Source organism: Phaenicophaeus curvirostris, chromosome 4 (assembly GCF_032191515.1).
Source record: "Phaenicophaeus curvirostris isolate KB17595 chromosome 4, BPBGC_Pcur_1.0, whole genome shotgun sequence".
Lineage (NCBI taxonomy): Eukaryota > Metazoa > Chordata > Aves > Cuculiformes > Cuculidae > Phaenicophaeus > Phaenicophaeus curvirostris.
The window spans coordinates 15,406,037-15,425,088 of NC_091395.1; the positions used below are offsets into that span (position 1 = coordinate 15,406,037).

A 19,052-nucleotide genomic window follows, 5' to 3' on the forward strand; every position below is an offset into this window, starting at 1 on the left:
GTGTACACAAAAGAGAAAGTTGTTGATAACGTATTTCCTATTCTAGATGAAGACGAAGAACTCAAACATAGGACACCCTGCAGTTAAATCCCATTAATGACTAAAATTTTCAGGCTTGAATACCAAAGCAGGCACCTGAGTTGACTTTGCCAATTGAACATGCTTTATGGCTTTTACCTGCACTTTTCCAGTTCCTACACATGAAAACATGTTTTAAGGCTACAAAACTTACCTTGTGACACTGTGCCTCTGTAAGTCCCTGTTTATATAATAAAGGCTATATAGGAAGAAAGAAAATGAAATCATATAGTGGTACAGAAAGTAAGAAAATGGAAAAGGAAGACTGAAATGCCTTTATCTGTAAAGAGAAACAAAAGATGATAGGACTGTACCTCTAAACTTTAAGTCTGCAAATAGGCAACTCAAGCTACTGAAATATGCAATACATTATTAAAATAGAGAATACCTGTTTGTCTGTAGCCTGGCTCAGCCTTACGAACTATTTTAAGGGAGTATTTTCACATGATACATATGAAGCAGCTTTACTTTTTACAGTCCCCTACTTCATTTAGGAACTGTGGAGTGGATAATATGCCTGAACTGGTCCTCAGGTGAAAGGGAGAGGTAGCAGTGGGTACTACCAGGTTGCTCTTCATATCGTTAGTTGATTCTTCCCATTTGTCCTCCCAAATAAAATTACCATCCAACAACTCTAATTAAAGAATTTTCATCTATTATTTAATCCTTCCCCTGCTTCTCATTATAGCTTACCCTTTCCCTTCTAGTATCAAGGTCATTAATGCAGGCAACCTTTCCATTTTGAATTTGAGTTTCTCCCTGTACCTCTGTTATGATTTTACATACACACCCATAGACATATAATACATATATCTGAAGACCGGCTTTACCTCTCTGCAACATTCCTTTTTCATTGAGTTCACAGAAGTCATGGATCTACTGCTGTTATTGCCATTGCTCCTCTGAGGCCCTAACTGTTTCCCCTAAAGCAGAGATTCCATCTACATAGAATTAGGCACTGATTTCAGTGAAATGAGGGGAAGATAGCTGAAGAATCCTTTTTGCTCTTTTCAGAAGAGACAGCTTAACACACCAGTTTGTGAACAACCTGGAAGTATGATCCTGAATGTTCTTAACTGTGAAAAATTATGCACCTCAATATATTTACTGTCCCTTTTCCTAAACAATTTTGTCGTCTTCTAAGATGTGAGAAGAGACCTAAGTTACAGGCTGGGGAATTTTCTTTTCTCTTACATGCTAAGCAGCATGCTGATCCCTAAGTTTGATGTTCAGTGATAAAGAGGGGGAAAAACCCAACTCAGCTCTTTACAATATGTATTGAATTCTGACAGTGCTTGATCTGTTTACTTTAGTCAAACAAATTTCCCTTTTGATACTGTGGAAGTTTTTCTTAAATATGAGGCACAAGCCAGGCCTAATTTGCTGTTTTTATGAGGTTTAGTCACAAGAATTGTTTGCCTCCTAGGATAAAAATTTGCCTGAGTTGAACTGTCATTCCCTTCAGCTAGAATCATTTGTTCATTTCAGAATGAAGAATACCACTGGCAACCTGCAGAGAGTTGACAGATTTGTGTTAACCTTTTTTTTAAATTCTGTTTCCAGTCATGTCTTTGCTGTTGCTGCTCCCAATCCAAGAGTCTAGTGACTTCAGTGCCCATGAATGGAACAAGCATTCAGTGGAAAAATCAAGAACTAAACAATCACAATACAGATCGAAGCAGCCATAAAGACAGCATAAACTGAAATTTAAGGACTCTGATACCACTTTGGAATCAAACAGGAAAAAGAAAGTCACTACAATGCTATTTCAACAGGAAGCCCGGTGACTGCTCCATCATCGATTCGGACACATGCACCCTTGTACCTAATCCTAGAGGTGACTGAGTAGATTGACTGTAACTGTAATGTTCTGCGAACTGAGAGCCACTGGATGGTAATTCTGTCTTTGAAAATGAAAAAGATGTGATTATGACATCAAAAAACTGACTTGAACTCACAGGTGGTTTGCTCTTCTGAACAAGGCAGGGACTGTCCAGTGCCTGTGACTGGCACAGTACAATCTTTTTACCTGAGTGTCGCCTAGAATGAATCACTCCAGAATTTTTCGGAAGATATGAAAATGGAATCTGTCTGTGACTGCATTTTCTCTCTGCCCATTTGTCTTTTAACTTTTATTTGTGTGGTGGATATATTCCATGCACCAGTATGTTTTGCATGTTGTTGTTGTTTTTCAGTTTTATGTTAGAAAATTCTTTGGTCCACATCAGTATTTTATTTACTTATGTTACAGTGGGTCAGGACGTTAGCTGGGCAGTTCACATTTGTAGCACTTCAGTACTCAAAAATAGGAAGAGATCATTTAAAGTAGCATCAACATTTGGCACTTAAGCACTGATTAATACCAAAAAAAGAGGTATTAATAATACAGTAGTATACTGTGTTATTTATTCTAATGCTCTGTACAAAATGAACATAATAAACATAATGTATATCAACAAAAAGAATGAAAGATGCCCGCAGCAGGGCACCTTACAATGTGTTTTTAATTAACCTGCCATGTTAATTATTAAACTATATGGATCTATTAATCCACTTAGACTACAGCTGCATTAAATCTAAGTCAAAATGAGGGTCAGTGGAACACAGTGAAACATTATTAAATCTGCCCAAAGAGCTCTGAGAATACGGTTATTATCATAGCAACTATGCACAACACTACTTACACATTGCGAACAAGAGATTTTAGTCATAGTGAATGCACAAGTCCGTTAACAGTCAGATGTCACAAGGGTATTTTGTGCCTTATGCTTATGGAGCTTTTTGTCTTACTTTCACAACATCCAAAGATTTTAATGTGGCTTGATAGCTTATTAGAAGTGTTAGCCATACAAATGCTATGAATAATACACAGAAAATATTGCTTGCATACATATAAACTGGTGATTTACTTATTATTTCCATCCATTATGGTTACATGGCAAGATACTTCTTTTTTGGCTATAAAAATTGTTAATAGGTAGCCTTTCATTAAATAGTAGAATTAAATAGTGTGGTGTTACATGTAATATGCCTCATGCACAAATCGGCTAGGCAATTTATGTGCCAAGCTGAGAAGTAGTAATTAAAACTCCACAAATTTTAAACATCTCTTAGATTTCAAGTGAAAGGTATAATCCTGTATGTTTTTACTTACAAAGTAAAAACGCTAGTGCCTACAGTGACTTCTGCTGCACAAGTTTCCCAAATGTTTACATTCACACAAAACTTCTAAAGTATATTTTTAAAAAATACTTTAAATTGGTTTATGTATTTTTGTGTGCTTTTGTCTCTGTGACATATATGCCTGTATAAATACATACAAATTTATGTTCATGTTATAAACCTAAATACAGTCTTGTGACAGTGCTCCATAGTAGAGCCTAGGAGCACGGTATTGAATGAGACTTGGCTGAATTTTATTCAAGAGATTTCATTCTGTATCAAAAAGTGATAAACAATGCTTTCCTTGAAGAAGGTTGAATTACTGAGTCTCTTTACATCCTGACACCTTCACTGCTCCTTTGACAGAATATGTTGAGCAAATGATAAAGGCAAACAGAAGACAGACATGAGGAATGCATTTAAGTTGTAAGTTGCCACTTCTTTATTTCAAGGCAGGAAAAAGGTTTGTGTGCATTTCCCTCTTCTGTTATTTATCTGATCATAGAATCATAGAATAGTTTGGGCTGGAAGGGACCTTAAAGATCATCCAGTTCAAACACCCCTGCCATGGGCAGGGACACCTACCACTAGATCAGGCTGCTCAAAGCCCCATCAAAAAAAAATCCAATTAATTAATTAATTAATTAATCCAGCAAACCAATAATCTGATTGTTCAGAGAAAATCTTTTCTACCCATCTACAGCAAGCAGCAGAAACAATCTAGGATAGAAACTTTAGGATTCTTAACTTGCACCAAAACTCAGGATCTACCTGTAAATTTTCACACCGAGAAACAGATAATTTTTAGGCTTTATCAGCTCTCACAGCAATCACAAGTCACGAAAAACGTCCTTTTCCTAACAGCTTTCCTTCCAGCATTAACACTTTAAACATCTAATGCTCTCCAACCAGTAGCTGTGTGGCAAAGATATGTGCACATGCACACACAAGACATCCTGTAAGCCAGTTCAGCCTAGATGGAAAAACCATGTTTCTGCTCCCCAAAGAGCAGAATGACCTTAACAGCAGCATTATAAAATACAAAGCTTTTTAACTAAATTAAAAAGAAAGTACGGTGTCTAACAGATGTGATAGGTGTTTTTTAGAATGCTTTAGAGACATGTTTGGAAGCTTACTTAGAGATCAAAGCTGCAAAAACTAATTGGTGATGCTCATTCCATCTCCTCCAGTCAGTGGAAGGATGGACAGATCCTAAATAACAGTCAGAGTAAGGTCTCAGGAAGTCTCAGACTCTTATTTTGTCATGCCTGCTCTCCTCTGTTTTCACTGGCAGCTGCACTCACAAAGCAATAATAAGGACAAAGGGTATTTCAATGTAGCAGTTAAGGTGAGGGGGGAACTGTTTCTGTAAAACTGACTAAGGTACTTACTTTATAAATCATTTCCTGCTCTTCCCAGTGATAATGGCAAATATTCCTCCTATTATTTTATCTACCCTCAATTCTGAAAAGGTACCTTTCCGGAAGAAACAACGAAAGTCTTCCACAATTCTGAAAACCAACCTTTTTAATTTTAACCTTTCCTTTTCCTGCCAAGTTCTGCAAAAAGATGCTCCAGCATTTCTATTTCTGCATCAAAAACCAGTGTAGCCTTTGTTGCGATTTTCCTCTGCTGTTGCACAGAGCCTGCATTCTTTTTTACACCAGAACAACTTTCTGCAAGTATCCTTCCATCCTCATCTTACTTTTTAGGTATTTTTATGCTGGCTCTTTGCATTCATCTCGACCGAACCAAACCAAGATTTTCTCTGCAGCTGACAGGATCTCTGTCCAAAAGTTTCAGATTAATTTCTTACACTTCTTAGAACATCTGTTCATCATAATAAAAATCCATTTAACTATCACTATCATGTTTTCTGTAGACTTCACAATTCCCAACTTTTTTTTCACTCCAGTCAGTGTAAACTTTCATTTACTGTCTCCTCACATCTCAACTTCAAACACTTTGTAGTTTTCTTTAATTTTAGAATCCAGTTATTCTCCTTTTTTCAATACGCTTTTTTTTCCAAACTACCTCATTAAACATCTCCTCTTCGGTATATTTTATACTTGCTTGCTTAAAACATACAGCATGCATAGGTTTTCATTTCTATTTATGATTGTATTAATTTATTAACATATGAAACTGTGCATCAGACCTGACCTAGGCCCGTCCTGTGCTTTGGAAAAGATGCCTATGTTCATTATGAATCTCACGTGATGGAACTATTAGCCTGATTTTGTGAAAGGAGGCTTATGCAACTTTCATTTCTGAATATGTTTATTTTTGCTTTTTATACAGTTTCAGATGTTTACCTGTCTGTCCCTCCATCTTTCAAAAACAACTATGAACCCTCTACCCAGTTTCAATGAATTTTACAGAACAGATACAGAGAATTTCACAAAAACTGCAGGGTGGGCAGAAGAACAAGATCCTACTCAAGTTCTATGCAGAAAATTGCTGAAATGGAGTTTATATGTACTCAACAAACTCACATGATAGGGAGATGTTAGGACCATTACAGATGCAGAAAGAGCTTTGATCAGAGCTTGCAACTTGTAAGACATCTGAGAATCAAACCACGACACACAAATTCTTGGAAAACAGTATTTGTAATTTCCATTGCTTGTGGAATTACTTGCTTTTTTTACTGTTTTTTTCCTCATCATTTACATATTTACCACAATCTTATTACTATATCATTTGATTCTATGAAACCTCATGGGTTTCAGTTTGTGAGAAGATATGCTACAAATTCAAATTCTGTTGCATTTGTACGAACAGATTTGTGCTCAAATGTCCCTGAGGCAAAGCATGCATTTTCATTAGAAGAAATATACTCGAACTGCATGCTAACGCTGCCTTGCCAAACTTCTTCCAATCAGTTGCGCAGTCTGGCACAGTGAAGGATTCCTAATTCACACTCCTAACCCTTTCACAGATTAAATAAAGGCAATTATCTCCAAAATCAGAAGACACATACAAAGTTTACAGAACAGAAACAACTCCCAAGTGGCATAGGAAAAAAAATAAAAAACAACCAAAACCAGGCATGTTTAAAATGTGGCTCTAAAAGAAACACAGCTTATCATTAGTCCAAGTGTGGGAAAGGAAGATAAGAATTAAATGAAAAAAAAAAAGGTAGCTCATCTCCATTTTTTCTAAAGAAAGATTAAATTAATTGACCTCTAGTATCTCATCTAGAATCAGTTTTTTCCCTGTACAGGCACCCCTGCTTCTGGAATAAACTGTTGCGTGAGTCACAGTTCTGCGGTCCCAGTTACAGTGGTTATTATTATAATAAAGCTCAACATAATAACTGTTACAACTGATCAGAAAAAAAGAATTCATTCCATTCTTCAGCAGCATTCTGCCCACATTTCTCAGAGTAATTGAGTATTTGCAAAGTGATCTGAAATCAATTATTTGGAAATACTCTGTGCATCTCAGAAAAAGCCTTTTACTTTAATAGCATGTTGTCTTAGTCCTTGGGAATAAAAAGACTGAGTGTACAAGTTACTGAATCAAGCATCCAAAATGATTAATGAGAAGCATTCCTAAACCATCCAAGAGAAGACACATTCTGCTATATATTTTAAACATGGGAGAGAATTAGAAATCCATCATTACTAGACACCACTGTGCCATTCTTTAGCCACACGTCATATTTATTGAAATCTCTGTGTCTAAAGTTTTTGTCTCTTTCCCACTTCAAAACTTCTGTAGAGTGGCATCCTTGGTATTGCCTCTGAATAAAGCATACATTTGAAGTAGCTTTCTTTTAAATATCTACAGAGTGTTAATAAAGCATTCACCTCCAGATACATGTTACATTCCAATACAGAGTACAATTAAACCGCACTACCAGAAAAGCCACAGTTTTTCAGGGTTAAGTTTTAAACAGAAAATTTACATAGTACTCTTGGGACAAATTAATACTACACTTCAATACTACTCATGGAAAATATATTGACTTCTTACAGAAAAAGAAGAAGGAACTATAGTCCTTTGGCTAATTCAACCAGAATTAAAATAATAATTAAAGTAATAATTAAAATAATAATTAGGAGCAGATGTTTACATGAAAAATGAGTGTCCACAGTTACATGAGCTGGAATAAAATACTGTAAGGGCTATAAAATGTTATGCTCCAGTATATAAAAAATACGATATGCTGGGAATTAGGAAAATTTAATGATCCAATGCACAACCCTTTGATGTCTATACAATGTTTCTCTAAAGCACTAGTTCCAAGAGACATCTCAACGTCAAAGATAACTGTGAAGAAAGGGAGCTGCCTTACTGAGTGTTGACCAGCATTAGGGAGGTGATACTGCCCCTCTATCCTTCTCTTGTGAGGCCTCATCTGGAATACTGTGTCCAGTTCTGGAATCCTCCACATAAGAAGGCTATGGAACGGTTAGAACAGGTCCAGAGGAGGGCTACAAGGATGATCAGAGGCCTGGCGCACTTCCCATAGGAGGACAGGCTGAGAGAGTTGGGCTTGTTCAGTCTGGAGAAGAGAAGGCTTCAAGGAGATCTTATAGTGACCTTCCAGTACCTGAAGGGGGCCTACAGGAAAGCTGGGGAGGGACTGTTTACAAAGGCTTGTAGTGATAGGACTAGGGGCAATGGGTATAAACTGGAGAGGGGAAGATTTAGACCAGACTTAAGGAGGAACTTCTTCACCATGAGAGTGGTGAGGCGCTGGCACAGGTTGCCCAGGGAAGCAACCCTGGAGGTGTTCAAGGCCAGATTGGATGGGGCCTTGAGCAGCCTGATCTGGTGGGAGGTGTCCCTGCCCATGGCAGAGCAGTTGGAACTGGATGACCTTTAAGGTCAAACTATTCTATGATTCCATGATTGTCTTCTTGCACCAGAAAAAGTATGAAAAGTATGAAAATGACATCAAGTCTCAGTCAGTCAAGCTTTACATACCCAAGATTATAATTCAGCCCCTCCCTACAAAAAAACCCAACACTGAGGTCCTGGAGCATGTCCAAAGAAGAGCAATGAAGCAGGTGAAGGGGCTGGAGCACAAGTCTTACGAGAAGCATCTGAAGGAACTGGGGGTTGTGGTTGTTTAACCTAGAGAAGAGGAGGCTGAGGGGAGATCGTATCACCGCCTACAACTGCCTGAATGGAGGTTGTAGCGAGGTGGGTGTTGGTCTCTTCTCCCAAGTGACAGGCAATAGGACAAGCAGGAATGGCCTCAGTCTGTGCCAGAGGAGGTTCAGAGTGGACATTAGGAAAAATTTCTTCACCGAAAGGGTTACTGGGCACTGGCAGAGGCTGCCCAGGGAGGTGGTTGAGTCACCATCCCTGGAGGTGTTTAAAAGACACAGAGATGAAGATCTTAGGGATATGGTTTAGCAGTAGACAGGTACGGTTGGGCTTGATGATCTCAAAGGTATTTTCCAACCTAGTGATTCTATGGTTTTATGAAAATCCTTACAGTTCTCATGATCTATAGACCTCTGGGATCTGCCTCCTTTCAGAAAAGTTAATCTTATGCACCTAATTACATATTTGGTTGTTCTGAAGATGTATTTTCTAGGCTTTGGGAAAACACAGTTTGCACTAACTAAACACTGCATGAGAACTGTCATGTACAGACATTCTCACTTTGCAGTTTTTGCTATGCATATAAAATTTCATAAACATTCTGTATGCAAATAAAATAATCAAATGAAACAATATGGAAAACCTGTTACATGAAAAAGAATTAGGTGTCACAAGAAAAGGAGCTCTCAATAACTAAGCCGACCTGACACACTTCTTCTCAAGCTCCACTTGGTAATAGTAGATTACTTTTTGGTTACTCTGCTAGCAAATTTCAATTTGAATTGAAAATAAGAATGCCATGTGATGCTTAATTTATTGGATGACTGGTTAACTTTTTCCCTGTTGAGTCTCAAAATTGAATACAGATAATTACTGGTTTTGTCTTAGTTCAAGTAAGATTATTTCATCACTACTTTGTAACCCAAATTGCCATGCTATGCCTAGAACTAGTTAACAGTTCCAGACACGTTAGCAACAATTTGTTGCAGTAGGTGCCAAGATACAAAATCTAAACAACTGATGAACCCAAATAAACAAACAATGCAATTAAAGAACAATTTTGAGCTTGCCAGGGAACTGAATATCTATTACAAATGCTGCTTCAACTATTTGTGTTATAAATACTCTAACAATTTTTTACAAAACTACATTCTGCAAGCCTGGGGCAACACAGGCCACGTAACACTTTTATAAAACATTAAAAGTGAAAATTTATAATGGTTAGTACTAAAAGATAGATGAATAGTGATTGGCAAGAGATCTTGAGTGTTAACTAGCTTTCATAATCCAGACTCTGCTGAATCCTGAGAACTCTGCAAATTCTGAAGATAACAGAAACTTTCTCTAAGTAGTCTAATACACAGATCAGAGAAATTAGAAGCTGTGTGTTGAAATCATGTTTCTCTGACTCAGTGATTACAGTTTGTCCCTGATATCTCTCTTATTATCTTGTCCTTCTCTCCAAAGTCCTTCCTATCCTTGTTCCAATGTGAACATACCTTGAATTGTCAGGGTAGCTCATGAAGATAAAGTAATCAAAATGTAACAGTTGTTGAGCAGGTGATTACAGGAAACAGAATATGATTATAGGAAGCAGAATAAAATACAAAGGGAAAAAATGTAAGTAAATATTAGTTTTAAAATGAGTTTTTCCATCTTTTGGAAAGGCTTTCTATCAGTTTTCCACTATTTTCTCTCGAAGCCTCTTCAGAATAATAATCAATAAAAAGATGAATGCTACTGTCTTATATCAAGGAAGCAAAATGTTTTATGCAAACCTTATACTAAGCTAAGAGTAATAACATTTTGAACTTTTAGATATACATAGTATGGAAAAGTCAGGAGTCTAATTTGCAATGGATTAATATTTTTCATTGCAAGCACTTCCAGAGCTGTCAAACTATAGATATAAACAGATGCAGTGAAATAAACTTTAATCTAGATTTGGTGTTTGCAATATCACTACACAGAAAAAGAACTCAGCCTAGACAGCATAAACTTAACTCAGCAGCAGAGCAAATGATGTAATGTGCTACCGCAATTAATTGTTACAGGCACCCAAAATAATTCACTTAGAACTAGGTCAAGCATGGCTTCAGCAGTCATGATTTTTGTTACAAATTTTAGGAAACAAACAAAAGTCCAGAACCCAAAATCTTTTCCGGACACTTATTATAGAATTTATCCTTAAAGAGGAATCTAACATAAACTAGTTTCTTGACCCAAAACTGCATGTTAACAAGAAAAAAATAACAAGCTCCAAACATTTGTTTCTGTCTGTGGAGTTGCAGCAATACTGTATTAGAAATTTCATCTATATAAACATAGCCTAGAAAAAGCCTGTTCAGGTCAAACTTGAAGTGTATTAACACAGCAATGTGTGGAATTTAACAGTGGGAGTTTACAGTTCTTACTGTGCTGTTCAGGATCCCAGCATAGCTAGAGGATTTATGTTTTAGGACAATTAGCTCACCATCTTCGCAAGTATTACTTTAAAAAGTCAAGGGTTTAGAAGATGAAGGATTTACTATAAACAAGGATGTAAACCAATTAATTTTATAATGACACCAGAGAATGGATTAAATCCTGAAAGGAGATAAACACAGAAGATAAGCAGTATCACTTTGTGGAAAAGGAAAGTAATACATCTAAGGAAGACAATCAGAAGCTGCTCTCTAATGCAAAGATGGAATCATGGAAACAGACCTCCAGGTGACTGTGATCACCAAGTAAGTGATGTGTTTGCAATTGAAATATGCCATCAAAAAAAGAAAAATGCAATTTGGGATGAATAGAGACATTAAGTGTCACAAGACATTAAGCTTTAATGCATGACTGCAGTGTGATTATATGTGGAATAATTGCATTCAGAATATACAATCATGATTCAAGACTTTCAGTTATGGTAGCATAAAATTTAGGTAAAGTTTAGGTTTTGTCTTTCAAAAGTAAAAATATTTTTTAAAAAAATGGTACTAGAAGAAAACTAATGCTCTAAAAATAGATAGTTCAGAATGCTTTATCTGATATTAACACGTTCCTGTCCAGGACAGGAATCAACTCTATTTTGTATATGTATGAGCAGTCTGTCCTTGTATTAATGACTGTAAGAATCTAAAAATCTTGATCGGCTATTCTGAGTCAGACCCTCCTGTCACCCATAATGATCAATAGCAGACAACTAGGGAAGGGTGTAAGGACAGTATAAGCTTAAAGTAACACTTCACTGGTAGACTGCTCAAGCCTTCACTAAGGAAAGAATCAGTAAATTTGGGGTAAATGACAGGTATTTCTCCATAAACTTATCTTTTTTTTACCCTAATCCTTCATTGTTCATGGTATCTTGAGGCAATGAATCCAGTGATTTACCTTACATTGTGTGAGGCAATGCTATGTATTTGCCATTTCATAAATTCCTTCGAAATCACCTAGTTCTTGTATTAAGAAACAGTAAACAATACTTTTTGGTTTTCCTGCTACTCATGCGTTTATAGACTTAGATGTCTTTTCCAGGCTGACTAGTCTGTTTACTCATGTTATATATGAAAGCTGCTCTCTACCATTGATCACCTTTTGCCCTTTTCTGTATCCTGAGTTCTACTACACTATTTTCAAGATGAAAGGGACAAAACCTAATGACACTATGATTCTAATGATTCTTACATTCAGTTACTATAAGATAGTTTTCCATTTCTTGAAAATTACATACTAACTGTTTGGGTCAAAAATTTTCATGCTGTTCATCTTCCTTATGCCAGAGATGTTTTTCTTAATAGAAAGTATCAACAATCACTCATTCCTTTCCAAAAACAAGTCTGCAAGTCCTACCAGGCTTTCACCTGAAATGTTCTTGCTCAGATAGTTCGGAACAGGTACTTACTGGGATGCAACCTTCATTGCCCTGTGGAAGTCCAAAGCACCTCAAAGCACAAATACCTGGAAAATCATCAATATAAGTCATTAGTGACGTCTTTAGTTTCAGGGGCCCAGAGATTTTTTTTTATTTTATTTTATTTAAAAACTAAATTTTGCAGCCTTAATTTTTCACTGTTTAGTCTTGGGGTTTTTTTCACTGTACTTTTTAAATTGCTGTATTTGGGGTTTTTAATCATGGATACTCAGGGTAGCAGGCATCTCACAGTGTAAAGCTTTCTTTTATGTTTTCTATGGACAGTTATGCTTCAGAGGATTTGTTCACAACCAGCAAGACTAAAAATCTGTCTGTTTTGTAGCCTGCAAAGTGAACAGCTACATTCCTCAAAAAGTAGTATCAATGGTCCGGTTCTATTTGTCATGCCATCCTATTTCAAATGTATTACCGTATGTATGTACTTTTGAACATATTTGTACAGTGTTCACAACTACCTCTATACACTCCACAATCGCATATGGATTCACAGAAACCTATTTGGGACTTTGCATCTTTCTCTCAAATAACAAAGATATTTCTCTTGTTTAATTCAATATATGAAGTATACTTAGATGTGTTAAGGGCGTATGGTTTCTGAATACTTTAAAACCATAAAAGTGTATATTTTTTCTTTAACTATCATAGACTCATAGAATCATTTAGGTTGGAAAAGTCCTTTAAGATCATCAAGTCCAACCGTTAACCTAATACTGCCAAGTCCATCACTAAAGCATGTAACTAACCACCACATCTACAAGTTTTTAAATACCTCCAGAGATGGTGATTCCCTGGGCAGCCTGTGCCATGATTGACAATCCTTTCCTGAAGAAATTTTTCCTAATATCCAGTCTAAATGTCCCTGTTTCCTCTTTTCCTATCACTAGGATCACTGTATCTGTAGCTGAATAAATTTCCTTTTTGCTTTCCAAAAGGACTCAGCTTGGGGAGGACAAAGCATGGAATGTTTTGCCCACAGAATGTATTATTGTAGAATCATAGAAATAAATAAAAACTGACCTTGCTAGGAAAGTATGTAATTTTGAAGATAATCATGCACTCTTTAATCTAGCAAAACTCACACTGAAATTCCTGGAAGACAGCAGAAGCTTTGCCCGAGTGAGCAGGGTAAGGACCAGATACTTAAAGAGCGAGTCAATTTCTTCTCTCTGATATTGTTTGAGCACCTTTCAAAACTGAATTAACCGGTTGACTCAAAATTCTGTTCTGAATTATGTGAAAGCAATCCCAGCCAAATCCATTAATGTGCTCACATATACCTGGGAGAGCTGGCTCAGAGGATAGGACCAAGCCTGATGCCTGATGTTTGAATGTGCTAAGTTTATTGATGTATAAACACCCTATAAATTAACTGAAAAAATCAAGCTCAGTATTCCTAACCCCCAACTGCAATACCAGCTGTAGCACACTGACTAGGACTCTAAGACAACTAATGTGAACCTTTTTGCTGTAATTCTCTCTTTGCCACCTCCTATGGGCTTCCTTCAAAATACATCTGAAGAAATTTCCTGTTACTTTAGCTTTGAACTGCATCAAGCACACATAGAACAAACAATACTACCTGCAACATGAAATAAGATTACAGCAAACTCCAGGCAGCAGGGGTGTTAGAGGCAAGTGTAAGGGTTATAAAAAGCAATTACACAGAAAAAGCTTCACTTTCAATGGCAGCTGATATTCCTGTTTCTAATGAAAGTTAGAGAATGCTAGAATTTGACAAGGTCTAGTACTGCATAACAGTCCAAAGAAATGCTGCAGACTTGCTTGGACCCACTGCCTCTAGCCATGGTAACGAAGAGCTGACTTTGGCCCCTCCAGCACATCTCTTATTCTGGGCAACGTGTATCTAAATACTTTCTAGACACAAAACATTTTTATGTGGTTCTAAGAAAACGCAAGTCTCATTCAATATCTGGCAAAATCAAAGTATAATTGCATTAGAATAAGCACATCTAATTTACAAAATAATATTTAGAACGATATTGCTGGTAAAAGAAAACAATTTCTTAAACCAGAGAAAGACAAAGTGCAAAACCAATGTAAGACACAGAGCTGAATTTCTTGTATTTGTAAGAGAACCAAGGAAAAGTACTGCTGGGTTCATTCAGAGGCTAGCTTCTATATTGTAGGCATTTTGGAACCCTGTAGTGAAATCTCTCTTTGGGAACTGCAATACTCTTCTGTCCAGCACTCAAAGTTTATTAAAGTTTTGTGGGAAAAAAGCTGTTTGGCAGCATCCCAGTCCATAAGGGTCTGAGAATGATGTGCCAGAAAGACTCAGGAGGCCTAAAAAGCCACTTGAAAATATGGAAAAGCTTTTTTTTTGCTTTTTTTTTTTTTTTTCCAGAGGCCCAGTTTAGGGGGTTTCAGTCTGTTTCATGGATTTTTCTACACTGCAGCACAAAGCAAGGAATTCATTACAGGCACCCAAAATGCTTCTTATACTATCATGTTTAAAGAATAGTGCTACTTTTGAAGGAAAGATTTTGATTATATGTGTTTTCATGGTTACTGAAAACCTATCTCATCCCCCCCTCCAATAGCTATCTTTTTGTAGACAGGTAGAAGCTTATATAGTGTGAAGATCATTTTCCAGTCACACAACTGTTTATGTGTTGGCAGAGATCAAAGTCTAATTTAATTCTCAAAACTATTCATGTTTCTTTGTCCCATCATTTCTCAAAAAGTGAAAACGCCATCTTTATGATTTTGTTCCACAATGACTGCCCAGACATATGCACAAGCTGTTGCAAACATTTTAGCTAAACATATCCACGCAAGGATAAAAGCAAAATCATGAATGCATTCTGGAAAGAAAGCCTATTTACTTTTCCTCCTTTTTAGCAGCTTTTTCAGCCACTTAACAGGCCAAATCTCAAAGCATTTGAATTTAAATGACTAGTGAAATCCTTTCATTAATTTGTTTCACAGTACTGAGGCAGGTACTGACTTGGCAGAAATAGCAGCTTTGACAAGTAACAGCAGAAATGCATAGGTACCATATGGGAAACTTCTTAAAAAAATTCTTCTTCCATTAATACTAGGAGCTCAATTCGTATTTCATTCATATCCTAAGGATTCTTCCCTTTGAACTCTGAAGCAGAAGATCAGGCTCAGACGATGTTTCTTATTGAGTCTCATTTTAATCATATTTTAAGAATTAGCTACAGGCATGGAGAGGAGTAAGAGAAAGAAAGCAAGATAGAGATTCTATTCCTTCTATTGTATCTAACAGATCTGTATTGCTGAAGCTACAACATATGGATAAAAAGACAAAGCTTTGCACTCCTGACAGCATCTGATTTTCATCTTCCTGCCCTGCGTAATTGAATCCAGAGTTTGGAGTCATTATACAGCGCATGAAAGAAAGTTTTGGCATTTGGTATGCCCACAAAATTCACCGTGTTGTATAGGGAGCAGAATAATACAAGCAGGCACTCACTCTATCCTAGGTTAGTCCCAACTCCTACAACTATTATTGTACTCATTCAGGACTGAAAATTTCTCTATTTTCTGTAAATAAACTGTTTGACAACAGTTCCTCTTTCTCACCAATAAGTGCAAGATGTAAGTGCTGATGGTGAAAAGGGAATGTCTTCTTTGGAAAGCGAGGCTGAAGATGGGAGAATCCTTCTTACATTCTAAAAAGCCTCCTGCCTGCTGACTAAAGCCTGGATCACAGGAGGGGTTGAGTCCTTACAGACAGACAAGGGAATTGAATCTGGATCGCATCCATGTTTCTGTCTGTTTTAAACCCTGAACTACAGTCTGAAGGGAAACAGATTTTTCCACTGTGGGGCCAGCTGTTGCTGCAGGGTCCTCGCCTACTACGCATTTTCAGAGCTCACCTACGGGATTGAATTCTCCAGGGAGAAATGCAGATGTCTGCTTCATTTCTGGACACCTACTGGGCATTAGCCTGAGTAATTACTAGGCTGCTCAGTCCTAATAAGGCTTAAGTACCTTTGAGAGCACAGATGAACACTACTGGAGTACTTTATGCACCTCATAAACAAAAATGCCTGAGCTTCTAATCAAACTTAGGTAGCTCCAGGGTTATGTGACAGATGTGCAAACATTTTTAGGACTGCAATTTTGATACAGAGCATCTAAATTGTGCCTGACCGGAGCTTTAGGTATTTATGTCTTTTTAGGCTTCATCCCAGATTAGAATCAACTGCTCAGAAATAATCATAATATCTGCATAATGCTGCTTTTCAGAACGATTTATAAATATTAAGTAATTAATCTTCATATTGCCCCTGGACAAATATTTCCATTTTATATCTATAAAAAATTGTGATAAATTGCCATAGGCTATGACTGAGTCAGTGCAGGTATTAGAATGGAGGAATTCCTGGCTCTCAGGCTAGAAGTCAGTTCATGCCTCTCAGAAGAAACAAAAGAGCAAATCTTACTCTTCAGAAAAAAGAGTTGTTATGTTGGCATGTTTTAATTGGCCAAGGACTTCTCCTTTTCAAGTGGTTTATGTTGGAGGGGGGAATTCAAAGAATATAAAAAACTTTGCAGTGCTATCTTACAATTCTGGTAGACTACCAGCAACACTGATAGGTAAATAACTAAGAAAGCATGATCAAAACTTCTCTCTAGCAAACCTCAGTTTTTGAGGAAATACTTAATATTATGCAAGCTTGATGCATCAGTTAGGCAGTCACTCAAAGTAAAGAAAATGCTTATTAGATCACTTAATCACTACCAGTAACAGCACTGTAACTACATAAACATTGAAGTATTTTACCTATCTTTAACACTTTCAGTTCCGCTATGTTTTTTAAGATGGGAAATCCATAAGAACAAACAAACAAGCAAAACAAGCAGGATGCTTTCTCCTTTCTTTGCTGAAGGAATTCTGGATGCCTGCAAGAATTGTTTCTGTCTTGAAAGGGTTGTCAGCTATCAAGCCCTTCACACCATATTCTTTGGTTTGAAGAGTTAAAACAGCTCCTTCCAGAAGTTATCTTGCGGCAACCTGCTTTCTATATGCACAATGTAGGGTGGATTAGCCACTATAAAGTGGCAAGAGCTGGAAATTCCTAACATGTGAAATAGTTGCTAGGCTAAAGCATGAAAACTGACAAAATATGTCAATATTACTGAAATTACGAACTGCAAACTTTAGCCACCATGCTTCAAGCACTTCATTCACAACAGTTCTCAAAACTTTACATCTTGATAAACATACATTGTTTTTCAACCAGTAATTCCATAGAACAGTTTGAATCCACACATCTTAGTTGAGCACTCTTTGATACATGTCTACGTTTACAACAAGGAACAGAAGACCAAGATCACAAGTATTTTGTTCAAGAACATATTTGAACTTTTGTGTAAGCATGGTGCATGTATTACACATATGATATGCATGTGAGGTCTTGCCACAGAGACCACACTTTGCAGTAATACACATAATTTCCGGTAATAGAAGTTTTAATGTTAGATACTCAATAAAAGAAATGTAGTCATGGCTATGACACTCCTTTAGTAAACTCTCACTTCAAGTATGCCTGCTAAGAAAATCTGCACGATAGAAAAAAGTTTCCTATCATTCAAATACCTTATTCCTTTCCTTACAAACCCCTCTATTTTGTACTTCTTTTCAGAAATCTCCAAATTGGAATACGAGGTATTTATGTTTACATCACACTTCAGAATTTTGAATTCAGTCTCGTAAATAGCAGGGCTTCACTTTTAGGCCGATAGCACATCCTAGTGGTTACTTAACACTATTCTGTGGTACATGGTTTACACAATACCTCAGTCGTAGCTGCATACTCTTCCCGTGTCCTTCAGTGCACACAATTTTCTTCTCTCCCTTTATGGAACAACTAAAAATAAAGTTGGGATTTTGGAAGGAATTGTCAATTTATAAAACTAAGACAACTCGGGAACATGGAAGATTTTAAAATTGGTTCTGTACACGTTTTAAGCAAAACCATCCTTATGGAAATACATCATATTAGCTATTTTTAGGCAGAAAATACAAAGAACAGTAGTGCAGTTTGTTCGCTTGTTTTCATTTTGAATAGGAACTGGCAGAGTCTACCCTGAGAGGTGGATGAGTCCCCATCCCTGGTGGTGTTTAAAAGACAGGTGGATGAAGTGCTCGGGGATATGGTTTAGTAGGGGACAGGTACAGTTGAACTTGATCTCAAAGGTCTTTTCCAACCTAGCGATTCTATGATTCTATGAAAACACCTCTGGTTTTACTTCAGTTTCATCTGGCAGTTGATGGAAACACAAGTAAAGGGCTATACATATTACTAAGTACTTAGCCAGACAATAAAACTATAATCTTAGTCATCAAAAATGCATCTGTTACAGCATTTTAAAGTTTGGTATTTTTTGCCAGTCTAGTATGCAGCAGAATCATATGGCTGCTGAAGCAGGCAGCAATAAAATACTGCTTAATTGTGTTAAAAAAAAAGATTTTTAACAGCCCCATTTAGAGAATTTTTTAATTACTTCTTATGTGGAGGGCTGTGAAATATGGAATGCCTATATGAGAAATCTTGATATTTTTCCACAGGCAAGTTCACAATTTTGCATAGCTGCAAAACCTTACAGAATATTTCTTGCTCTCTGATATTGTCATGTTTATATCTTCTCAGTAGGAAATATCAGAAAACCTTTTTTTCTCTTCAAGGAATGCATCTGTAAGTGGAATACTCTCTCTCTGACAGGATGCAGAGGCTGAAGTGCTGGTGAAAGGGCTGAAAAGAATGTCCTAAGAGGAGTGGCTAAGAAGTTTGGGCTTGTCTAGATTGGAGAAAAAGTGGCTGAGGGCTGTCACAGCTTCCTG

At 36.9% G+C, this 19,052-nt stretch overlaps 1 protein-coding gene across 1 annotated transcript in view; it reads left to right on the top strand.

The window, feature by feature from the left end:
• EDNRA (endothelin receptor type A) overlaps positions 1–7,098 on the top strand; it is a 35,366-nt gene extending 28,268 nt beyond the window's left edge. The window contains exon 7 of the mRNA XM_069855340.1: positions 1,642–7,098. Coding sequence (XP_069711441.1) covers positions 1,642–1,782 — 141 coding nt within the window. The 3' untranslated portion in view covers positions 1,783–7,098. The remainder of the gene's footprint in view (positions 1–1,641) is intronic.
• The last annotated feature ends 11,954 nt before the right edge of the window (positions 7,099–19,052 follow it).